Source organism: Cydia fagiglandana, chromosome 12, assembly GCF_963556715.1.
Source record: "Cydia fagiglandana chromosome 12, ilCydFagi1.1, whole genome shotgun sequence".
NCBI classification, from domain to species: Eukaryota; Metazoa; Arthropoda; class Insecta; order Lepidoptera; family Tortricidae; genus Cydia; species Cydia fagiglandana.
Window position 1 is genome coordinate 19,878,519 of NC_085943.1, and position 27,069 is coordinate 19,905,587.

General features: G+C 38.0%; 1 protein-coding gene across 1 annotated transcript; it reads left to right on the top strand.

Annotated features, from left to right (window-relative positions):
* Nucleotides 1-23,425: 23,425 nt before the first annotated feature.
* On the top strand, nucleotides 23,426-26,049 carry LOC134669302 (uncharacterized). Its single transcript, XM_063526807.1, has 2 exons — nucleotides 23,426-23,461; nucleotides 25,357-26,049. The coding sequence occupies exons 1-2, from the start codon at nucleotides 23,426-23,428 to the stop codon at nucleotides 26,011-26,013; spliced, it is 693 nt and encodes a 230-aa protein (XP_063382877.1). The 3' UTR covers nucleotides 26,014-26,049.
* The last annotated feature ends 1,020 nt before the right edge of the window (nucleotides 26,050-27,069 follow it).

Genomic DNA, 27,069 nt, shown 5'->3' on the forward strand with positions numbered 1-27,069 from the left:
TCTTACAAATATCTTTAAATTATCCATATCGTAACTTGCTGAGGTCTAGTAGAGGTCTAATACATTTTCAGAATCGAGCCGCTAGTTGATATCTAAACTAAAACGTATCTAGAATGGATCTAGTACGTGTCGTCTCTTGTGAATATCTTGAAGTTCGAATACCGCAGACTGTATCTACCTAAATGAACTTGAATACAGCATTTGATGGGTAATTTTAAAATAATGAATTACAGCGTCACACCTATTTAATTAAATAATCAATTCATTTTGGAGTAATGAATGTAACGATAGGTACAATTTTTTTTGTAAATAACACACCAAAATTACGAGAATAGATATTTTATACGGGTAGTACGCGTTTTATAGCAAACCCGTTCATGTCTTTCCTGTAGCCATCGCATATTTAAGGGAATCTAAAAGCAATTTTTTAAGCAGCACCTTTACAGGCGGAATATTTTATTCGGTACTTTGAGACTCAAATGAGAAAAACGGGATATATAATGTACCACAGTCGTTACCTTTTATAGTATTGTCCACAGAAGAGACCTTTTCTAAAATATGTTTTACTTTTACCCATACATCAAAAAGTACCCAACTAAAGTCGTGTCTAGCGCAGAATAAGCGCCATCTATGTCAGCGGCACGTGCTGTTCCGAGTAAATGTTCTTTCTTCTATATGTCGGAGCCTGACACCAGAAAGACGTATTGCAGCGTTATAGTTCATTATTTTAGACGCCTGTATAAGCAATGTTGAGCTACGTATTATTTGATTGTAACAAAATAAATAAAGTTGTGTAGAGAGTAACGCCGTCTATTGAAGCATTGTTGAAATAAAGTTGCGTAGAGTAACGCCATCTATTGGCGTGTTGTTGAACTAAGATGACGGGTAGAAGGCTTTGGAACGTCGAGAGGTTTCTCTCGAGTGAGCGTAGGCACGAGTGGCATTTTTGTCGGTATGTTGGTAGACTGGTCGAGCAGGTTTGCCAACTTGACTTGAAGCGGGAGCAGGGTGGCTCCGCCGCTGGTAGTTCTTCTTGATCAGACCGCGCTAGAGATCGGACGTTATCGTTAGCCATATCTCGTGCCTAACTCGCTACGTTCCTGAAGGCTTATACCTGAAGGATTATTCTGATAGCTTATAGAATCTAGCCTTCTTTAACCATTTAGCTAAGTGTTTTATTTCAAGTGTTATTTTGGTTTCTTATGTTTCATTAGTAGCTTACTTTTGTGAAATAAAGAAAGGATGTGTTATGTGTTGTTTTAACTTGTTTTGAAAAGATTTGTCCCTCTGAGTTTGTTGCCGGTCCCATATCTAAATCTTCTTAGGTCAGATGTCTAGGGTTGTAGCCGGCCTAGTTTGACTTGAATAAAGATTTTAACGGTTTCATGTGATCTTTTTATTTTGAAAGTAATCCGTTAACATCCTTAAAGAAATTAGTTCTTTTTATTATTTAGTACTGAAATATAGTAGGCACTAGTATGGTTAACGAGTCCGAATATTTATTTCATGCACTGGTAGCAAAGGTAGCATACTGGTTTAGCTGTGAAGTAATACATCGAGATACTACCCCACGCGCCCACCGCCTTTAAGACCGTCGGTATCCGACATCAGCAAGTGGGATGTCAAGGTATCATGTATTGCTCACACAGCCACCTGGGAGCGTGGTGTATTTCTGGTGACCTACATTCCATAATCTAGACACGTGGTAATGGTAAGCTCACGTGTCTAACCTTGATTGAAAGGTGAGTGTAATTCATTGTTATTTGGTGAGAATTATTGTGAAATTGTGAATTTTGATAGAGGCAGCATAACGGTTGTGACGTGACGTCATCTCTGGAATCGTTAAGTTTCTTTATAATTAATTTTTAGAATCCAATTAAATCGAAGCGATCTTGAGTTATTTTGATTTGAAATCCATACTGTTAATTAAAACCAAGTATTAGCTATTACAGCGTGATATTATTTCATCGCGCACTTGTGAATTTACCCTCAATAACTGTTTTTTTTTTATGAAGATAAAATTAATTTTTATAATCCATTTAAATTTAAGTGATCTTAAGTCATTTTGATGTGAAATCCATCTCGGTAATTACAACCAAATATCGGCTATCACGACGTGATATTATTTCATCGCTTACTTGCGAATCTACCCTCAATAAATGATTTTTCATGAAAATACTATAAATTTTTATAATCCATTGAAATCTAAGTGATCTTGGATTATTTTGATGTGAAATCCATATTGTTAATTAAAACCAAATATTGGTTGTCACGACGTGATATTATTTCATCGCTCAGTTGTGCATCTACCCTCAAAAATTATTATTTTTTCATGAAAATACAAGGCACCGTTAGAAATTGATCCTGCTGATTTGCCAATGCATAGGATTGTTATCTTTATCCTCTAACGTTTAGTAATTAGTAAAATTGCTACAAATTATTGCCCGTAATGCCGTGATAAATCACAAATCGTGCATATGGTGGAAACATGAGCTACGCATATGAAAATGTTACAGTGTGCTGCAACCTGAGCAGGGACAACTTACAGACGCCATCACGCCTGTGACACAGAAGCAGCTGTGCAGTATCATCTGTGCTGGAGATTTGGAAATAAAAGGACAGGTTTCGTTCTAATTGTTTATTAGTGAATTTTATTTTGAGTGTAATGGCGAAGCATAACAGTCGAACGTAACTAATAAGCTTTCGCTTTTTGTATTGGCCCATTTTACAGTGTTATTTATTTTTGGAACACGTTTGCTTTTTTCATAGAATGAAATAGAACACTCATTGAAGTTTAAATTTTAATCTGAGATTTTTAAAAGTAGCAACATGTATTTAGTGTCCACTACCAGGGCATTTCATAAACCTTTGAGTTTAGCCTGCTTACATGATAAACCTGATACCGTGCAAATGATGATTTCAGTAACACCCAGCTATGTTAAACTACATCGTGCATCTCTCCATCTGCCGCAGCAACGGCAACTGCAAGGCGGAAAGCATCAGCCTTCGTGCTTGGGTCGGACTTCACCACCACCACCTTTGACTTGGTCGCGTGCATCATGCTTTATTAACCTGGTGAGCAGTTCCCATTTTGTTGGGATTATTTTGAGAGGTTTTACTTCTGCATAGAAGTTTTGAGCGAGTTTCTGTTGTTAAAAGCTAAAGTAGAAAGCGACCTTTAGTGATTTTGATCAGTAATGTTCATTTTCAGTCGATCAGTTGACGCTGATAGTACCAATGGTTCTGAGTAACATGATTTAAAAGCCTGTTTTTATTTTCTTTTTGGAATTCACTCTTAACATGGTTTTGCTTTCGACGGACTGAAAGCTTGTACTTTCGAAGGACAGAAAGTACGCCCGATGGACTGGGCACTACTGTTTTGCTTTCGATGGACTGAAGGCAAGCCCGATGGACTGGGCACTAGTTTTGCTTTCGATGGACTGAAGGCACGCCCGATGGACTGGGCACTACTGTTTTGCTTTCGATGGACTGAAAGTATGCCCGATGGACTGAAAGTATGCCCGATGGACTGGGTATTGTTTAGTGACCGCATCAGAAGTGCCGGAGCATGTAAGAGGTGCAAGTGGTCTGCTTTTTATGTGCAGAATGCTCTTTGCGAGGAGTAGCACTTACGCGGCTGAGATGGTTACTTCTGACGAGGGTCTGGTATCTGCCGGAGGACTGGCAATGCACCGAAGGACTGGTGTTGTTTTGTTAAAAATGAATTCCCGTTGATGTACTGTGTTCATATGAGTAAAAAAATTGGCATTATTAAGTCAGTGTGCTATTTATTTTAAGATGTCCTACAATGATTATTATTACATATGACCAAAGATTTTTTTTTTATACCAGATAATTTTCCCGTAAATTGATATTGATGACAATAGTAGTGATACTGTCGAGCAATGAATTAGAGCTGTTGCGATTAGTGTTGGTGTTGTTTGAGATTGTTCTGTTTTCACGTAGATTTGAGAGTATCCGCCAGATGGAGGCGATGATTATTGGAGTGTATCCGCTAGATAGCGGCGATGATTATTTTTTATTTAGTCGTTGCTCGATGGACTATTTTTGACTAGAGAATTGAGGATTGTTAAAGTAATTTTGAACAATTATTTTTTCCTGGTTTGATTGATAACAGTTTGATTTTAATAGTAATTTGAGTGAGACCCAAATTGTTGGTCAGGAATGACCGAGCGATGAGATACTGTGCTGAGTATTTTGTTACAGAATCAAATGCATACACCCACACACGAGGACGTGTGTAGCGCAGGACGGCCGTGTCGGAGCCTGACACCAGAAAGACGTATTGCAGCGTTATAGTTCATTATTTTAGACGCCTGTATAAGCAATGTTGAGCTACGTATTATTTGATTGTAACAAAATAAATAAAGTTGTGTAGAGAGTAACGCCGTCTATTGAAGCATTGTTGAAATAAAGTTGCGTAGAGTAACGCCATCTATTGGCGTGTTGTTGAACTAAGATGACGGGTAGAAGGCTTTGGAACGTCGAGAGGTTTCTCTCGAGTGAGCGTAGGCACGAGTGGCATTTTTGTCGGTATGTTGGTAGACTGGTCGAGCAGGTTTGCCAACTTGACTTGAAGCGGGAGCAGGGTGGCTCCGCCGCTGGTAGTTCTTCTTGATCAGACCGCGCTAGAGATCGGACGTTATCGTTAGCCATATCTCGTGCCTAACTCGCTACGTTCCTGAAGGCTTATACCTGAAGGATTATTCTGATAGCTTATAGAATCTAGCCTTCTTTAACCATTTAGCTAAGTGTTTTATTTCAAGTGTTATTTTGGTTTCTTATGTTTCATTAGTAGCTTACTTTTGTGAAATAAAGAAAGGATGTGTTATGTGTTGTTTTAACTTGTTTTGAAAAGATTTGTCCCTCTGAGTTTGTTGCCGGTCCCATATCTAAATCTTCTTAGGTCAGATGTCTAGGGTTGTAGCCGGCCTAGTTTGACTTGAATAAAGATTTTAACGGTTTCATGTGATCTTTTTATTTTGAAAGTAATCCGTTAACATCCTTAAAGAAATTAGTTCTTTTTATTATTTAGTACTGAAATATAGTAGGCACTAGTATGGTTAACGAGTCCGAATATTTATTTCATGCACTGGTAGCAAAGGTAGCATACTGGTTTAGCTGTGAAGTAATACATCGAGATACTACCCCACGCGCCCACCGCCTTTAAGACCGTCGGTATCCGACATATATATCTATACCAAAACTATGTTTTTAATACAGTTGCTCAAAAAGTGCTACTTTACGTAGCTGTTTAGCGTGCGGAAAGTTGGTTATCTCGAACTAGTGCTTTTTACTTTTCCAATTTTTTTAAATTTATACTTGTTCCCATTCACGACTACTTATTGATGAGTGTTAATATTAGTTTCCTTTAAACGTCGTAATCAGCATAAAAACCTACCGTTAATGTAAGAATACGAAAAATATTACATATTTCATATTTAATTACTTACCTCTTCATCATTATAACGTTTATTTTTTAATATTCAATATTGAAAATTCCGTTCTTAATAAGTTGACTGAATGGAACGGAATAGCTGCCAAACGCCCATAGATATAATATACTTAAAGACGACGTCTAACCGAGCTGTCACTGTTACCACTTTTGTTTAGTGTACGATTAACAATGTTTTTCTTATTTTTTCGCAACTGTATTAAAAAACGTCGTTCGATACACGTGCGGAAATCTCATTCTTCACTCGTCCCGAGTCTTGCCACTCGCCTGCGGCTCGTGGCAAGATATCTCGGTACTCGTGAAGTAATGACATACCTTCCGCACTAGCATCGAAATGTACTATTGCAGGTATTATAGTTTCGGAGATATAAGCCTCCGCACCATAACACTTTTCGTTACACTTGGTTTTTGGTCCGGCACCTCTACTACGGGTTTTTAAAGACATTTACCTAACGTTTCACGTCAAAATAATTAAACGTAACGCTAGCACGCTAATCGCATGCACTTTGAGTATTACACATATTTACGAGTACGGTACGAGTAAAGCATTATGTGCGATTGCACAGTCATTATATGCATTAAAAATTAAAGATATCTTATTGATACGGTTTAACACCCCCTGGCACTGACTAAAATAACCGACTTGGTTTCACATTAGGTACATCTCAAAACTTTTTTGTAGTAGAAGAATTGCATTGCGAGACTAGTTTAAATGCATCTTTTTACATGTAATGTTTTTGATGGGATCTCATCTCTTTTTGTAGGTAGTCCTTCTTTTCGGGTACCACTTCTTGTACGTCAGCTACCACTTTTATCAAAGCTCATATGTGACGTTCCATGGGAAAAGGTACCTTATGAGGGTTTCTAGTTTCGGAGATATTAAATGTTTTGTAAAAAGGTAAGGCTCAATTTTTTTTATTGTGTGATATGAAACTTTAATGCGTAACGTTTTTTTACCTGTTTTTATTTTTGTTATAAGTTAGTTATAAGCCTAGTAATGTCGTCTCAGAGTTTAGTAGAAAAGGTACCTTATGGAAAAATGATTGAAAATTCCCAAAAAAACTAGTCAATACGGGAAAAGAAGTTTGGTAGCATTCTGAAAAACTAATTTGATAATTTCAGTAATGGTTGGGGCGCCTAGCAAATATTATAAATTTATAACCGTACATCGACCGACATTACAAAGCCAAGTAGCCTGCTATTATACCAAAGTTACTCACGTCAAGTCTTTCTTAACTAGAATAATCTCATTTGGTTTGGTCGCATGCAATAAATCTGCCATTGGTTTGCTGAAAAATGCCAATACCCGACGCATTGCCATATGGAATATCTGAGGTGATTGAACCTCAAAGCCGCTTGTCTTCAATGGCAACCAAAATATATTATTGATAAGAAATAGATGATTTATACCATCTTAACCCCAAAATATTATTAGTATATCCTAACCGTTCCATCATCATCATGCCTCATCATGTAACTTAACCACCTTTTCTTTACGTACAAGTTATTGGTCTTTTTTAAGATTATTATCACGAGCGGCTAAACTTAAAACTTCTCTATCGTAAAGTTGCTCATTTCACAACATTATTTTCAAAAAATCATAGGTATGTTCTGTAACTACACAACTTAGGAGGTTGATCTTTTTTGTTATCGATAGCTTATTTATTGTAGATTACTGGGGTATGCATATTATAACTCCATACCCGCATATTTATACCAATCCCACACTATACTCGTACTCATACCTATACAATACTCATGGCCTTACTAAACTAGTCAGGAATTTTGGCCTTTTGTCAGGAATGGGGACGGAACACGAAAATGTCAGGAATTTTTTGAATTGATAGACTTTTTAGGGTTCCGTAGCCAAATGGCAAAAAACGGAACCCTTATAGATTCGTCATGTCTGTCCGTCTGTCTGTCCGTGTATGTCGCAGCCACTTTTTTCCGAAACTATAAGTAAGAACTATACTGTTGAAACTTGGTAAGTAGATGTATTTTGTGAACCGCATTAAGATTTTCATACAAACATAGAAAAAAAAAACAATAAATTTTGGGGGTTCCCCATACATAAAACTGAAACTCAAAAAAATTTTTTTTTCATCAAACCCAAACGTGTGGGATGTCTATGGATAGGTCTTCAAAAATGATATTGAGGTTTCTAATATCATTTTTTAGTTTGCGCGAGAGACACTTCCAAAGTGGTAAAATGTGTGTGTCCCCCCTGTAACTTCTAAAATAAGAGAATGATAAATCTAAAAAAAATATATGATGTACATACCATGCAAACTTCCACCGAAAATTGGTTTGAGTGAGATCTGGTAAGTAGTTTTTTTAATACGTCATAAATCGTAAACCGCAATTTTATTATGTTACTCGCTGGTACGGAACCCTTAATGGGCGAGTCCGACTCGCACTTGGCCGCTTTTTTTATAAAGCATCTTTTATTTACTTAAATGATTACAGATAATAAAACTTAAATTATATACGCGGCTATCGGATAGAGACCCGTCGTGAAAAATATGAATGTCAAGAAAAATATTCGGAATATTGTCAGGAAATTCTAAATTTGTATCTGGTAACCCTATACACATATAATAACTACATATACACATCTTTAAAATGTGACTGATATTGGTATATTTTTAGGTTTTCTATGGCTTGACAAGCTGAAATCTACTTATGTTTAAAATTTGAAGCTTGTGGGTACGCTAGAAGTACCTTAGAATTATAATGATCGTGAGTGAGTGAGTGTGTCAGTGTCGAAACTAAGGAACTTTGACGTACAATATTTCTTAAAGTACAAGTTCAAATTGAATGTTTTTGAGAATACATATATCTAAAGCATGTTAAGCCCTAAATGTCACTGAAAATTCAGGGTTCTAGCTTTAGCCAGCACAAAATTACAGGACGTCGAAAATCGCCTGAATCGCTCCGGGAAAAGGATGGTACGGCCGTGCCGTGCGTCTTTGTTTTGCTCGACTTGGCGGGAGCACTGCCGTGCCCCCAGATCCGTCACTTTGAAGGCGTGTCTCGCACAAACTATTACGTTTATCGAAATAAATAAAATATGACCAAATCATTGTTTCATTGTTAATTACTGTCAATAACAGCACATTTAGAAAATAGTCGATAAAAAAAACTGCAACCCTGTCAAAAATTGAAAAAAAAAAACGTATAGTGGGGATTACATGACTAGAATGAGCATACGCTCGTTTGGTCTAAATCAAGTCTAAAATTCTAAATTCACCTATAGATTCCATCATGCGCACAGCGCCACCTTTAGAATATTAGTCAAATGATGCAAACGTTGTTTGGCTTGCCGGTGTGACGTGACGCCCCATGGATGCTGATATATAATACCCCTAACAAACTGCTTTCGTAGTTCGTAACAAATGCACTAGATAGCGCGTAAATCAAATTAGCATGAAGTTATGTGTTGCCATCTGTTGATTTGATAGGTAATTAATTAGAGTTCAACATACATCAGCTACTTAACACTAATTTATGTTTGTAAAATGCACTACCTACTCGTAGATGGCGTGAAACTTAAAATGGAATCCCACCAAAAACATAAATGTAAAAAAGGAGAGCCAAGTTCAATACAAAAATTATGCTTGACTTTGGGCTTCGCCGCAAAAAGAATGGAGATCTAAATGAGTGCCAAGTTCTATGCAAAATCCAAATATGTATTTATAGGAACATAATAACATTATGAACAAGTATTAAACTCTATTTCTTTGCTTTATTGGATACCTATAACAATTGCTGTTATTTGAAAAAATGTGAAATCTTAAAGTAGGTTAGATTTGACTTGGCCAGTTTTCATTACATCAAACATCAGTCATTTTATAAAGTTATTCAACATATACAGGGTGGAAAGATAAATCGGGCCCTGGAGGGAAACTACCTTAAATCCTTAAGCTAGCTCATTTTACTTAAAGAAGACATTCCTTTATTTTTAAAAAGAAACAAAACTGCATTCAAAGTATTTTTCTATTTTTCTTCAATTTAGCTTGTCTAAAAAATCTTAAGTACTAAATATTAGATTTTATGGATATTTTGTACGACAGACGAGTGTAAGACCTAATGTTTCTTGGAGAAATGTTGTCATTAACATTAACTGTATCGACTAGTAGAATAAAATTGCGAGTTTTTATTTTTTTGAATTTTTAGTCTGTTCGAGCCCCGGGCGAGGCAAGCGAGTTTTAGAAAATCTTTGAATGCAGTTTTGTATCTTTTTAAAAATAACGGAATGACTCTTTTAAGTAAAATGAGTCAGCTTAAGGATTTAAGGTAGTTTCCCTCCAGGGCCCGACTTATCTTTCCACCCTGTATATATATATATATATATATGCAGGTATTGAGTTTTAATGTTTTTTCTTGCTTGTTGGCCGGTTGTTTAGCGCGTATTACAAGTTTTTTGTATGGGGACACCACTTATTTTTTGACTTAAATTTATTTTTATATTTCTGCAATATAGCAAATATAATAATACATATATTGGGATAGTTTCAAATATCTGCATGTAACGGTTCCAACGCTACAATAATAAAAAAAATTGTATGGGGACCCCCCTTCTTTTAATTTTTTTTTAATTTAAAAAAGCTGCCGCGTGTCTAGATATTTAGGCTAACAACCTATGGTCTGTTTTTAGTGTTCCGTACAAAACTTTATTCACGGAACACTTCGGTCTTGCAAATCAGTTAAATGCGTTTTTCTTACAAACCGTTAGACCAAAGAGCATTTGAAATGGCGTTCGAACAGTTTTAATCTTGTGTCGAAAGATGACAGTAAATCTACTTTGGCTACATAATTTACCATGAGAGCAAAGAGAATTTAGATTAGAGGAATATTCTCAAAGTAAATTATGTAGTCAGTACATAATTATACTGCCATCTTGTGACACAATTATAAAAGGTAAATGTGCAATTTATAGAGGGGACCGAAAACGGGACCTTAACAATAATAGGTCCCGTTTTCACCCTTTGGGTAACGCACGATACAATTTGACCCAGTAAATGAGATTTCTTGGCACTTTCTCGTGCATCTTGGACGTTACCTAGCACTACTGACAATGTTATATTCGATTTAAATACATAATTAGCTATTAGATCACACCAAATTCAGAGCTCTATAAATTGTACACCTTCAATTTATTTGAGACCTCTCACACCCACCACTGAACAGCTGCCAGGCGCCCATATTAATTAATAATGATAGTATGGCACACTAACTAGAGGGATTTCGTTGCTCTATAAATTGCAAACCTATTGCCATAGCTAGCTCTCTATCTATAAGGCACGAAAGCGTCCCTTTCTCTCTCTCTCCCCCAGTGTAATATACATGCACACTCATGTAGTACCTATTTATAAAGCTATACGTCATCACGCTTTTAGCGCCGTATAGCAGATCGGGTTAAGAACTATTTTCTCTATGGCCTGACTAAGGATACTGTTCTGCATTCATGAGCATAGCGCTCTAAGCGAGTCACAACACTGACACTTTAAAAGTTATTCGAATTTTTAATACATATCATGACTTGGCCATCGCACGGCTGCATAACGACACAAGGATCATCGTCAACTAATAAGAATACTGATACTTACATGTAAAACCTTTGTCATCGTGTACCATACGTATTCTGGCAAATAAATAAATTCTATTCTATTCTATTCTATTCTATTCTATAAAAATAATTAAACGTGCCGCTAGCGCGCTAATCGCATTATGGTTAGGTAATTCTTCTTCTTATGCATTTTTTGTGTAACACGTAAAAATAGCATGTATTTTTGTGAAAATAGGTAAACTCTATAATCAATTACGGCCCCGACACTATCATGGATACTGACATTACTTTGACGGAATGACGTTTTTAGTGATAGTGTAGGGAGTGTCATGAAGGAATGACGGCAAGTAATGAAGTTTATTTTAATAATTTCTGTCAGTATTGGAGTTATGTCAAAGTAATGATACTAGAAATGACATTATTCTGACAGTGAATTGGTTAGAATGATGGAATCAGAAATGACAGAAAGAATGATGGACGATAATGAAGTTATTAAACAATTTTAATATTTTTGAAGAAATGTCAAAATAATGACATTATACTGATAGTGAGTGGAGCGCATCACTCTAATCCCTCATTCCGTCATTTAAAGTACTTTAGAAGAAGGTTTTATACTAACAAGAGTCATTACTGGCATTTAAATCAATAAGTGAAGTATACCTACTCTATTATCATTGCTATAAAGTTTATTTTCACTTGACTTTTAAGAAAAAAGGAAAACATGCAGAATACGATGCACAAAGAAAATCTCTGTCCCTTTCTAAAAGTTTCCATACATGAAATAAAAATTAAAAACCTTTTATTTTATGTTGTTTACAACAATTTAATTATATTTTTACCGGGAAACGCGAAAATCTAAATTTAGTTATCTGCCTTTTTATCGTTCGAATATCCAAAAGTGAGGATGATGATGATGAAAAGTGATAGAGAGGTTAGATAACGAAACTTCGTGTTTCGCGGTAGACCCCCAGATTGTGATGGATTGTGGTAGTGGCGCCCCCTACGCAGAGTTTCGAGTAATATTCCCTATTCAGGGAAATAGAATAATATTACGCAATACTCTACAGAATGAGAGATAAAGACCAAAACGAGAAGATCAAATCATAGCTAATTCAGGTCAGTAACGCGTTTATAAATAATGCCATAAACCAGAGAGTTTACTTATAGGATAGATGCATACTTACAACATGTTATTATATAAGGCCATATACAGAATATACAAAATAGGGAAGTTGACCATATTTAAAAAAATATATTGAACTCTATGCACGAAATAAAACGCAAAAGGGAATATTACGCAAAAGTCGGCGTAGGGTCCACTAGCAAATTCAGAGGGTCTACTTCGAAATGCGAAAATCGAAATTTCGTTATCAGTCTCTAACGCTCGAATACGCAAGAGTGATAAAGAGGCAGAAAACGAAATTACGCGGTAAGCCCTCAGTATGTGCTAGAGGCGCCCCCTACGCAGAGTATTGCATAATATTATTCTATTTCCCTGAATAGGGAATATTACTCGAAACTCTGCGTAGGGGGCGCCACTACCACAATCCATCACAATCTGGGGGTCTACCGCGAAACACGAAGTTTCGTTATCTAACCTCTCTATCACTTTTCATCATCATCATCCTCACTTTTGGATATTCGAACGATAAAAAGGCAGATAACTAAATTTAGATTTTCGCGTTTCCCGGTAAAAATATAATTAAATTGTTGTAAACAACATAAAATAAAAGGTTTTTAATTTTTATTTCATGTATGGAAACTTTTAGAAAGGGACAGAGATTTTCTTTGTTACCAGTCGCTTTTCGGTGAAGGAAAACATCGTGAGGAAACCTGCATACATCTGCGAAGAAATTCAAAGGTGTATGTGAAGTGCCCAATCCGCATTGGGCTAGCGTGGGGACTATAGCCCAAGCCCTCTCGCGCTCGAGAGGAGGCCTGTGCCCAGCAGTGGGACGTATATAGGCTGAGATGATGATGATGATGAATACATTGATTTAAGGAAATGAATAATGTAATGTCTTTTAATTGTATATTTCTAATTCCCGTTTCATTTTTACCCAATATTATATCTTTTTCAGTAATAAAATGCGTATATAATTACTGTAATAGTCTGTACCATATACGTGATGGTTTACTCTGGGCCCAAAATCGACGATCTCCTTTTGATACCTGTCGTGTCTTATTGCATGTTCCATAGTGGAGGTATAATTTTAAAGATCCTTATGCTTTTTCGCTTATTATTTGCCAGTGAACCAAATTAGCATCATTTTTGTCGTTGCGGTGTTAGCTGTGATAACGACTTAGCGTTAATTTAAATAAGATCTAGTTTCTGGATCACTTATTATTTGATATTTTATCGCACAGCTTTTTTGTATAACGCATTTTGTTTTACATTAAGGTGGTTCGCCTAGGTTACTCAAAACTTAACTCTCGCTAGATGGCACCACTTTTGCAAAATTTCAGATTTTATTTTTTTGTGAAATGGTCTTGGTATTTGTATACTTAAAAGTATGTTTCGCGCACTCTTTAAGTAAATATTGAACTATTAAAATAAACATTGACTACTTCATTGTGCAAAAACCACCTTTTTAATTCGACGGAGTGTTGCTGTCACGCTTTTTCCTACTATTACTCACACATGCAAACAGTGTTTCCGTGATCCTTGTAGTAGACAATTTCACACAACGTAAGTATGTTGCAATAGCGTAACGGTATGTTCGTGGAAATACGTGCAAGAGGATTGGGGTTCAAGACTGGTGCGAGTAGGTAATTTCTTTTTGTTTCTCCTTTGTGTTATCTTACCTTTAAACGAGCAATTATTAGATATATAATTATTTATTTATATATTTGGATGGTATCAGAAACGGCTCTAACGATTTCGATGAAATTTGCTATAAGGCGTTTGATCTCTTAGCTAGGTCTATGAGAAAACGCGCATTTTTGAGTTTTTATGATTTGTAAGCTTTGGTCAGTCTCCCAGATATTCAATCTCCGCTTGGCAACTAATCCCAGAATTGGCATGCGCACTAGTTTTTACGAAAGCGACTGCCCTGACCTTCCAACCCAGAGAGTAAACTTATTTGGATTAGTCCGGTTTCCTCACATTGTTTTCTTTCACCGAAAAATAGGTATCGGTGTATAAATAGGTAGGTATCAAATGCTATTTCGTACAAAAGTTCGAAAAATCATTGGTACGAGCCGGGGTTAGAACCCGCGACCTCCGAATTGCTTTCCGCTAGGCCAGCAGCGCTTCCCCCACATACTCAGTGTTATCAGGTTTTTTAAAAATCAAAAACGATTACTTATGAAAGCAGAAGAATATAAATGATCGTATTAGATTTATAATTGTTACATATTTGCCGTAACTTATTTTTAAAATGTGTTTTTCAATTAAAAGACACGTCAAGATTGTTTACCTTATTTCTAATGCTAAAAAAAACAAACTATAGTAATAATTGTGTTTTTCATTCATAGACAAAATCCATTATTTTTAACCACAGGAAATTTTATACACTTCTTTTTAGGGTTCCGTACCCAAAGGGTAAAACGGGACCCTATTACTAAGACTTCGCTGTCCGTCCGTCCGTCCGCCCGTCTGTCACCAGGGGGCCGATTTTTGAATTTCGATCACTCGATTTCGATTTCGACTCGATTTTCGAAAATCGGTGGAAACCGGCGAAATGCTAATTTTTGAAATACGAGCGATCGAATTTTGGAATCTAGTGGTATAATATTGACCACTCGATTTCAATTCTATTAGTAGAATTTAAACGCCTAGTAGTGGAGATATCATTTAACAAAATACACGAAATCGTGTGGTCGAATTTCAAAAATCGGCCCCCAGGCTGTATCTCACGAACCGTATAAGCTAGACAGTTGAAATTTTCACAGATGATGTATTTCTGTTGCCGCTATAACAACAAATACTAAAAACAGAATAAAATAAAGATTTGAATGGGGCTCCCATACAACAAACGTGATTTTTGACCAAAGTTAAGCAACGTCGGGAGTGGTCAGTACTTGGATGGGTGACCGTTTTTTTTGCTTTTTTTGTTTTTTTTTTTACATTATGGCACGGAACCCTTCGTGCGCGAGTCCGACTCGCACTTGCCCGGTTTTTATTGCAGTGAGGATGTCCTGATTGTAAAAATCAGAGAGATTAGGAAGAGTATAATTTCTAATTATCTTTGTAAAAATAAAAGAATACGTGTAGCCCATACTTAATAATCGATTTATGATAATAAGAAAAATTAAATAAAAATAAAAAAACAATACGAAATTTAGGTGTAACAAAAATACAAAAAGTTATGTTCCAGCATACAATGACTGGGGATCGAACCGGGAATCTTCCGTTTGCAAGCAAAAAAGCGACTGTTTGCATAACACGCCATGATATGACATGAGCTGACGAACTTCTCGCTTAGGTCAATTAACTACCTGTCAAATATCAGTGTCAACAAAATTGCACTAAACATGACGGCACTCCAAATTCGAGCCGTGGTCAGCCCGGCAACGTCGGAAATGGTATGGCAACGTCGCAAATGTATCTGTACACGACATTTGTGACACACACATACGTAAAATTGATGAAAAATTAACTATGATTTTTGCATGATTTCTGTATGAAACATTGTTTTCCTGTTAATTTCGCGCAAACGAATATTCGAAAGAAGATAAATGCGGAAATATTTGTGTACTAATAGTGTGTAGTTACTTAATGAGCTTTGATTGAATTTTGTATTAAAAGCGAACCACCTTAATAGTCTCTTGATTATCAATTTAATCAGCGAACTAAAGTCAAAAATTAAATGTAGTGTAAATAAGACCTAGCTCGATATTACCGCAATATTAATCCATCACCAAAAAAAATACATAAGTACTATGCCAAATATGCTAAATGCTAAGTATCAAAATATATATAGAGCACCAACTTCCTAATTTGTTTACATTTGTTAAGGAGTTGTAAACATTGCAGTTTTTCGTTATATAAGGCTACACGTCGACTTCGCACATTGTCGTAATTATTTACGAGCTTAAATAATAGTTTACGAACGAACTTCACTCAGTATAGACTTTGTTAATATTATTTAAAATATATCCCTTATAAACCGCAAACAATTTGAATGAATGACATAAATTGACAACTGACTTTTAGCTTTTTTTAAAAATCATAGACAATTGATGATACAACGAAATATCTGTCAACAATTTTTGGCTAGCCAGACTCTATAAATTGCACAATTTCCGAAATACCAATTAACATTTGTAAAATAACAAACTATACTTAATGTAAAATAACGTAAATTACTTAAAGGTATGTTTTAACACTTTTAACTGACCGCGCAATAGTAGCGCTTACTTACTTACTTACTGCCGTGGCGCAGCGACCCGAAGTGGATCTTGGCCTCTGACACTAAGGAACGCCATGCTTCTCTGTCTAGCGCCGTTTCTGTCCAATCGATGGCACCGAGCTCGTTCAGATCTTTCACGATCTTTCAATAGTAGCGCTCCTAGCGGTAAATTCTCGCGATATTTTCTAATTCAAACTTTTTTGAAAATATCGATATGAACAGCACTGGCCAAACTGTGCTATCATTTGTGCACATTGACCTGTCAATTTAGTTTGCGAGATTCTGGAGGCAACTTGTATATGGCAATGTTTTTAAACGTCATTCTCTATGGTATATGTTTGTCAAAATCGTTTAAATATTCGTTGTGTTTTGTGATGAATGGGAAAAACATGGTGAAACCTTACACAACCGGCGTGCGGGAGTTATTTTACCGCATGAGGAATAATTTACACTAGTAAAAAATCACCACGAGGCGATTCAAGCTCAAAAACGACAATGTTTACAAAATTTGGAGTTGATGACGGGTAAGTGGAATGAAACATCTTAATACTTGCACCATGTGTAGATAATATAATATTGGTTTGGACTAAGGTTTCACAGCAAATTGAACACACCTAATAGGTATAGGCATACTTACTGCAACAGTAACTTTGTAATATCATATATTTATATGGGACTTGTAGCGATGCTACGTATTTGCCTAGGATAAATACATGTTTTTCCATACAAGATAACCGGTACAACATGACTGTCGCATTTCCAACAAAATAACATACACCAGAGTATGACACTTAGGTAAAACTATAATGTACCTTCTCAGCTGTAGGTTGGTTGGCATATCCTGCCTCCTGGTTAACTGGTTTCGAAGAAACAAGTCTAAAGAGTATGCCACTTGAACGGAACTTGTCACCCAAATTGCGCGGAGGTTGTTGAACCAAACCTGGCTTCATGCATATCAAAATGATCCTCCTAGTCTACCTAAACTGCTCAAATAGGTCACTTCCTAATTTAATTAGTATTTTAGAATCATTTTCGGAATTCTTATGAAACATAAATAAGGTTGAAATTTTGACAGGAGAACTGTCAGAGAGTAGACTATGCGTTTAGTTACCGCATCGGAAAGAAGGTATTCTGAATGAAACAAGGTAGGAAACGTACGATAGAAATATAATTATTAGTAATTATTATTAACCACTTAAAATATTACAAGTATTAATGAGCATTGATATTTTTTCGAGAGTCATATGATTTGGAAAAGGTTTAAGTTGGTTTGACGTTTGATGCGTCGATATGGATCGAAACGGAGGGCTGGGGATTTTTCTAGAATCGATGGATGGATGTGTCAGTTGGTACTGGGGCACGCTAGCATTTATACAGTTCCTAATTGAATATCGAAATAAACCGCCTCGCCCCCTTCCGCCGCCTGCCCTGGCCGGTGGAAGATTGGGATATATGTAAAGTGCGCCGTGTGTGTGTGTGTTGTGCGCGAAAAGGGCGTAGCCCACCGAGTGCTTTCCGTGCCGCCGGCGAGCGCAAGCATGGCCGACGGTCGTGTTGCTCCGAGCGCCGTTGCGCGCTCCCTGATGTGCTGAGCGTCGTGGGGACGCTGGTTTTCACCGCAGGGCGCAGTTTCCAAGGCCTGTGGACTGCGTGCCGCCTGGCGATCCCGAGGTGCTTCACACAGGCCTCCCCTTCACTTGCGTGGCCTATCGGCTCCGAGGCGCATCACGTTGGCGCCACCATCAAGCCGTAGGGCACGGCCTTGACCCGCGAGCCGTGTGTCGGACAGCCTTGCCGCGGTCCGACGACCCCAAGGTCTTATCGCGCGGGTTCTTCTTGTGGAACTCCTGAGCGCCGCGGGTTGTTCTCGCCCGGGCTTGCCAAAGCCGGAGCTTGAGGAACGCCCGTCGCCCACCGTCAGCGATCCGCCTGCTGCGTTAAATACCAGCGGGCCTGTGGATGATAGCTACGTTCGGTACCCGTGAGTGCACTAGACTTTTATCCCAGGTTTTGGCCAAGACTCCGCATCTCGTCCTTCTCGCGATCGTAGATTAAGGTTTACTATAGTGTCACCACAAAACCGCCGACAGTTTAGAGAAACCGATTGTATTCTGAGCAGCGCCCGCCCTAAAGCGGAGTGCATTGTAGTAGTTAGCGAATTGTATTAAATTGCATGTCATATATTTGGTTTTATCTTTTCGATATCCTGTCAAGTTCCCATTAACCAGGTAAGAGTAACAAGAGGACCCTTGCACTCCAAAAGTGAAATGTTTTACTGCGGATCTTATCCGAGGCATCACTTCCATTAATCATTTAGACATTTTAAAAACCTTATTATTCCTTCTTAACAACAACAATATTATTTTTTATATACGACAGACTACAAACTTACTTATGCAGTTCTTAAATCTTTAAAACGTGACTGATATTGCGATATTTTTAGGTTTTATATGGCTTGATACGCTGAAAACTACTTAAGTTTAAAATTTGAAGCTTGTGGGTATGCTAGAAGTACCCTAGAATTATGATGATCGTACGTGAGTGAGTTTGTGAGTGAGTGAGTGTCAGTGTCGAAACTAAGGAACTTTGACGTACAATAATTCTTAAACTACAAGTTCAAATTGAGTGTTTTTGAGAATATATCTAAAGTGTCACTGAAAATTCGGGGTTCTAGCTTTAGCCAGCACAAAATTACAGGACGTCGAAAATCGCCTGAATCGCTTCGGGAAAAGGATGGTATAATATACGGCCGTGCGTCTTTGTATTACTCGACTTGGCGGGGGCACTGCCGTGTCCCCAGATCACAAAATCCGGGGAAGTCACACTACACGTTCCGTGATATTTCGAATTTGTAACTTTTTAGGGTTCCGTACCCAAAGGGTAAAACGGGACCCTATTACTAAGACTTCGCTGTCCGTCCGTCAGTCCGTCCGTCAGTCAGTCCGTCCGTCCGTCCGTCCGTCCGTCCGTCTGTCACCAGGCTGTATCTCACGAACCGTGATAGCTAGACAGTTGAAATTTTCACAGATGATGTATTTCTGTTGCCGCTATAACAACAAATACTAAAAACAGAATAAAATAAAGATTTAAGTGGGGCTCCCATACAGCAAACGTGATTTTTGATCAAAGTTAAGCAACGTCGGGCGTGGTCAGTACTCGGATGGGTGACCGTTTTCTTTTTGCATTTTTTCCGTTTTTTTTGCACTATGGTACTTCATGCGCGAGTCCGACTCGCACTTGCCCGGTTTTTTTTGCTAAACACCATCCCTATATGCTTGTCGAGTCAACAAATACGCACCAAAGCGTCGACTAGTATAGTAGTATAGTTTTACCTCTATGCAAATTATATTTTAGTAGGTACTTATTTTATCGTACTTAATCCTCAAAGAACGTTTAGAGCGAAGACTTAATGCTAAAAAGCATTTTCTTCAGGGCACTTAACGTCGTCTGTTTCAAGAATAACCTTTATCAATATTAAGTACCCACTTAGTAATACATAGTTGCTTTAACCTAAGTCTTATTTAGGCGTTTCGACTTCGACGACCGGCCTGGCCAAGTGGGTAGTGATCCGGCCTATGAAGCCAATGGTTCTATGGTAATGGCATTTATTCCTGTGATGAGCACGGATTTTTGTTCCTGAGTCATGTGTGTTTTCTATGTATTTATAAATGCATAGCCCGCTCCACACTCGTACGCGATTCGCTTATTATACATATATATTATGTCGGCGACCGATCATAAGATCAGGCAGATCGTAATGTTCCTGTGTAACGTTTTGACGATAGTCACATTAAACCAATATATAGGTAGGATAGGTTCGTTAAGTTGCTTCAGATGCCCGAAGGCCAAACTGCCCAGAAATAGGGCTCCGTCGACTCAGGGAACGAGTCAAAGATTTTCACGTTTCAGGATATGCCTAGGAATTTCACGATATGCCTGATCTTACGATCGGTCGCCGACATATACATATCGTTGTCTAAGTATCCACAACATAAGCCTTATTGAGCTTACTGTGGGACTTACGAGTAGTAAATTTGTGTAATTATGCGTAAATAATATTTTTTTTTATATTTCTTATATGAATTTTGTATTTACAATGATCTATTTTGTAGGTACAATATTTTTAAATATCATTTACACGAACTCAGTTTGAAATACTTAATTTACCTAATACACTGAGAGAAAATTACAACAAAAATACACTTAGAATTACAAAAATAAACTTAATCCGCGGACAAGGAGAGTTAACTAATAGGAACAAATTGACTTTTGCAATTTCTATTAGTTCTTGCAATTTCTATTATTAGAGTAGAAACTATGAAGTACGCTTTCAGTGTCTCGAATGTCAGGCTGGCTCGTTGAAGAGTTTATTATATCTAAACAATAAGGAACACATTCGTCTAAATCTATGGATGTAGGATAAGCGATTAATTTGCATTTGAGCTAAGTAGGGACTGGTTGTGTTCTTCAATTAGGGTGTCGTATGACACACCGGGTTGTTTATTTATTTGAAGAAATTGTTCATAGGTTTCAGATATAGAAGGTAGATTGTGTGAATCATCTTCGTTATTAGTTGTCTGTGGTGGATTGCCTATTACTGACGTAGGGGAATTTGTTTCTTGAGAATCGGTTAGAGTATTGACAGGGAAGCGAGTCAGCGCGTCGGCGTTTGCATTTAATCTCCCTTGCTTATAGACGATTTCGTAATCGTATTCTTCCAGTTTTAGACGCCATCGAATAAGTTTGGAGCCGGGGTCCTTAACGTTCATAAGCCATACAAGTGGTCTATGGTCAGTTACGATTTTGAACCTTCGGCCATATAAATATGGTCGAAAAGTTTTGACTCCGAACAGAATTGCAACCAACTCTTTTTCGGTAGTAGAGTAATTTCCCTCGGCTTTGTTGAGAGTTCGTGATGCGAAGGCGATTGGTTTATCGTTTCCAATTTCACCCTGAGATAAAATGCAGCCGACTGCGTAATTTGATGCATCTGTAGTCAAAATGAATTCTTTCTGAAAGTCAGGATATTGGAGTAGCGGAGCAGTTGTTAATTTATGTTTAAGTGTATTGAATGCCTGGTCTTGTTCGGCGGACCATTGGAAATGAGCATCCTTTTTTAGGAGCGAAGTAAGGGGTTTCGTGATTTTAGAGAAATTTTCGATGAATCGACGATAATAACCTACTAATCCCAGAAAGGATTTAATTTCTTTTGGGTTTCTAGGAACTGGGAATTCGGTTACTGCCTTGACTTTATCGGGGTTAGGTGCTACCCCATTATCGGTTATAATATGACCGAGATAAGTGGCTTCGCGTCTTAAGAATTCGCACTTATCCGGTTGGAGCTTTAAGTTGAATTGACGTAATCTGTCGAATACTAATTTGAGTTTCTCCATATGGGATCGAAGGTCATGCGAATAGATTATACAGTCGTCTAAGTAGACGTAACAATGGAGGCCCTGCAAACCTGTTAGGACAGTGTTCATTAGTTTTTGGAAGGTGGCAGGTGCATTTTTTAACCCAAAAGGCATACGGGTATATTCGAAATGGCCTTGAACTCCATTTGTTGTGACCGTGAACCCAGTTTTTGGGGCGTCTTCGCTTTTTAATTTAATTTGATGAAACCCACTGACGAGATCGAGTGTTGTAAAATATTTAGAGTGACCTAGTTGGTCGAGAATATCGGTTATTAAAGGTAAAGGATAGATTTCGGTGACAGTGGCATCATTGAGTTTACGGTAATCAATCACAATTCGCCACTTTTGTTTACCAGAGGCATCTCTTTTCTTGGGTACTACCCATACTGGGGCGCTCCATGGTGAAGTGGAGGGGCGTATTATATTTTGCTCCAGCATCTTTTTAATTTGGCTTTCTACTTCGTTTTTGTGACATTCTGGAAAACGATAAGATTTTACGTGAATTGGAACTGAATCTTTTGTGTCAATTGAATGTTCTATGGCGCTAGTACAACTCAACGACTCCCCTTCGAGATAAAATATATCAGTATAATCTGCGCAACATTCTAATAATACTCTCGTCTCTTCGTCGTTTAGGTGAGATGTTCGAATAAGATCTAGAACTTCTTGAGATCTATCACGGGAGGAGGCTGTGACGTTAAGTACGTCGGCAACAGATTCGTCCACTTGCATCGAGGTCTGGATGTCGAAAGGTTGTAAGTGGACTTTATAATTTTTTATTACCACTTCAAAGTTAGTTGTGTTAAGAACGGATACGTTGACCCGTCCATTGGCTTTAGGTTTCACTATGCAATTTGCAAGATAAACTCCGGCGGAAATGTGATGATCTAAAATTACACCTTCGGTGAAATGAGCTGTTTCGAGTGGGGGATTTGAAATTTGGCATTCGATTATGGCTTCAGACCGTGGAGGGATGGTGTAAACCGGTTCGTTAAAATAGAAGGGTAGTGAGTGACCTTGAACTATGAGCTGATTTGTTGAATATAGGATATCAGCGTTAGTATATTTCAGGAAATCATTCCCTAAAATACCATCGTATTTCAAATACACATCATCTGTGATGGCGTGGAACTCAAAGTGAAAAGAAGCTGCGTTTTCTTTATAATCTGGGCATACAAAGGTCAATAGAAAAGAGCCCAGGGTTTCGCAAAATGAACTATTTTTACTTAGGCCCTTGAGTAGGATTTTATCATTAGACAGCAGCGGTTTTGTATCAAAGTTTTTAAATTTGGTTATACTGACACTCGATCCAGTATCAATAAGGAAACATAGAGCCTTTTTGGCATACTTTGTCTTTAGGTATATGTATGGTAGGGATATTTTATTAACGGATGACCCTATTTCATATATAGGGAGTGAATTAGAGACTCCTATAGGAGTAGAATGATGTACTTTAGTTGTAGGGCTCAACGAGTCAGAGGCTTCCGTCAGGAAGGGTTGAGGTGTAATAGATTTAGGACTCGACGAAACAGAGGCTCCCGTAAGGGAGGGTTGAGGAATGTTAGATTTAGGACTCAACGAAACAGAGGCTCCCGTAAGGGAGGGTTGAGGAATGTTAGATTTAGGACTCAACGAAACAGAGGCTCCCGTAAGGGAGGGTTGAGGAATGTTAGATTTAGGACTCAACGAAACAGAGGCTTCCGTCAGGAAGGGTTGAGGAATAATAGATTTAGGACTCAACGAAACAAAGGCTCCCATAGGGGAGGGTTGAGATTTGGCCTTTGTAAGGATTGTAGGAATAGTGCCCTTAGGATTCGGAACACGACGGCACATATTCGTGGCCCGATTATTTAGTTTAAATTATATTCATAATCGCTGGCGTTCTCGGAACTAACTTGATCGGGTGACGGTGAATATGCACGTGCTTGAATTGCTTCATTTGTAACGTGATGCGCGGCGGCCTCATTATTGTCATTATTACGTTTATATTTCTCGTTATTAAATTGCCGTTTTCGGCATTGCGAAATATCATGGCCTAAGCGTTTGCAATACCTGCAGGATAATTGGGCTCCTGTATTTTGGTTGGAACTATGCGGCTGCGAATCGAAAGACACACGCGGCCGGGCCACATGCTTATTTTTATTAGGACATTCACTTTCGGAATGCCCGTTTCTCCCGCAGATTTTGCATTTAGGCCTAGACGACGTTTTATATATAAGATTTTGAATTTTCTCTTCCTCTAAGGCGATATTGATTGCATTATTCAAATTCTTGGGATTTCTGCAACGGACCATGTTGCCTAACCTAGGGTGTAGCCCTAGCGAAAAGGTGTGTAGTGCCAGGTCTTCCGTCATGGCTATGCGGCCAGACAGATCCTTTTTGTAAGAGTCCGAATTGTGAATTTCGGACTGTAAGTCCGTTAGACATGTTTCTATTCGTAAAGCGAATTGTGCAACTGTCTCGTTGCTTTCCTGTTTGCATGACTGAAGGTCAATTAATAAATGATTATAATGCTTTCTCTCTCCAAAGTTTTGTTTTAAAAAAGTTTTTAGGCTGTCAAAGGTGTCGAAAATTTTATTAGAACATGCTATCTGTGCTTTGCCCTCTAATCGTGCATAGATATATTTAAATAATAAAGTTTTTTGGTTCTCTGATGCTAAATCTAACGCGTTCTGGCAATTAGTAAGGAAGGCCGTGAGCGTCTCACGATCTCCCTTATAAGGGTTAATAAATTTACACAGGACGGAAATTGAAAACTCCTCGCTTGTTTCGGGTTTTTTTTCAGTTTTGTCAACCATTGTTAAATAATTTAGGGGGTAGTAAATCGACCTTGAAAATAAAATATGTAGCGGTAACAAAAATCAAGTGTTTTACTCACAGGATGAGCGCGATGAGAATCTTCATCTGGAGAGACGTTTGTTGGCGTTGAAGAAGTCGTAGGGGTGCTGCCGATAGGACAACTGTTGAAGGGCGGCCGGAAAACCTTCCGACAGCGGAATACAGGTTGGCTTTCCTCGGGCGGTTCGTTGGCAGGCTTATTCAAAAAAATAAGGCTGACTGTCGCAACGGCTGGACCACGAAGGAAATCAGGAACTTGACGAGGCGGCAGGAAGTCAAGAGATTGATGGTGTTGATGCCCCGGAGATGGATCGGTGGTGCCTGTGCAAGGCGCTTCTGGATACGTGGTTCTTCTTAAAAAAGTCTTTTGGATATTTAACGTGTTTTCCGTCGCGTATGGAATCCAGCAGAACGATACGGTTTCCGTGCTGGAATCCCACTTCTGACACCACTATTACGGGGTGGATCAGGAGTCAGTTTTTAAAAAAACTAATTTTGAAACACACACGACTTTAATACTTAGATTTAGAAAAATAAAATGACAAAAAGGTGTAAACCACGCGCGAGTCCAATCCGATCTAATTGGTGTTAATTATTTACTTAATACGAAAGCTATGTAGCCCTTACGTTGCATTGACGTCAATGAGTCAATGCAACTCGGCGTTTACATTGTAATGGCCAACCCTGTAATTTACGATATAACAGTGCCTTCCCGAGATCAAGGTGGAACTCTCAGAGATTAGAAAAACGTATGAATTCACAAGTGACAAATGGGATGAGTGCATTTTACGTATTGCTGAAGTTGAGAGCAAGATCCCTGAGATTGAGATCCTCCACGGCAAGGTTGAAACTTTAGGCCAAGAAGTGTCATCCCTCAAAAGTGAACTCGCTAGTAGGGATCAGTGGCAACGGCTCAACAATGTAGAAATTAAAGGGGTTCCACTTAAGAAGAATGAGAACCTGTTCTTGATCCTTGACAATATTTGCGGCGTTGTGGGATTCCCAATCGATAAGAATAGTATCAATTATATTTCAAGGGTCCCTGCTCAGAACTCAAATGAGAAGTGTATCATTGTAGGATTTATAAATAGATACATAAAAGAAGAATTCTTGGCTTCAGCGCGACTTAAGAAGACCATCACGGCTGAAGAAATCGGATTTCAGGGCAGTAAACAAAGAATCTTCGCCAACGATCACTTGACTCCTATGTACAAGCAGCTGCTGACGAAGACGAAAAGTACTCTTAAGTCGAAAGGATATGCGTACATATGGGTCAAATACGCGAAAATTCACGTACGCAAGGATGACTCTTCCAAAGTATTTATAATTAATAGTGATAATGATTTAAACAAATTAGTCTAATCAAGGTCGTAATGTACTTAGTTTTCTCATTATTGTTGTCTCGGTTAATTTTAGTGGTGAACTTACTATTTTTCATATTAAAATTTTTATACATCACGCAAACTTTGAGTACCGTTGTCCGGCCTAAACCGGGCGGGAGTTGTTATTGTCTGGGTCGGCCGCTTATCGCCGATTGCATTCTTTGCATGTTGCTACTGTTCTTATTGTTGTTGAGCTCATTAAAAGATATTTATCCTTGTCTAATTCATTTGATTTTCGTGCTTGTTTATGACTTACTCGCTCACGCTAATGGGAAACTGTTTATGTCTGTAGGCGATTATTTAAATTATTTTACAAATAGGACTTTCTGGAGTGCTAAATATTTCATTGACGTGTTTTTACTGTTCGATTGTTCATTATTATGTTTTAATATAATGTTTTTAAGAATATTTTTTCACAGTGAATAGTAAACTTACATATCCAACAATTTACTACCAGAATGTGAGGGGTTTACGGACTAAAACATCGATATTTTATAGGAATTTAAGTTTAGCTTGCTACGATATTATTATGTTGACGGAAACGTGGCTTTTGGATGGGGTCTTAGATAACGAGCTATTTGATGACCGATATATGGTTTGGAGGCGAGACCGTGACGCGGCGCTGACAGGTCAAGGTCGTGGCGGAGGCGTGCTCATCGCTGCCCGCAGGGACCTGGCTGTGGTACCGCACCCGGAGTACCACTCCTCAGCTGAGGACTTGTGGGTCACTCTGTCTATATCTGACGACTCAAATAAAGTACTTAACGTTCACCTATGTGTCTTATATCTATGTAAGCAAAATGGAGGATTTACGTTTTCCCAACAATTATCTAACTTTTGCAACCAACTTGAAAATATTGTAATTAATCACCCCAATGATAAATTCCTAATTTCCGGGGATTTTAATATGAGTAATATAGAATGGTTGATTCAAGATTCATATTTAACCCCCGTTAATTATACTACAGTCGAGAAGCGCGGTTTTATTGATGATTTAAATTTGCTTAACTTGCATCAATATAATGGGGTCCGTAAT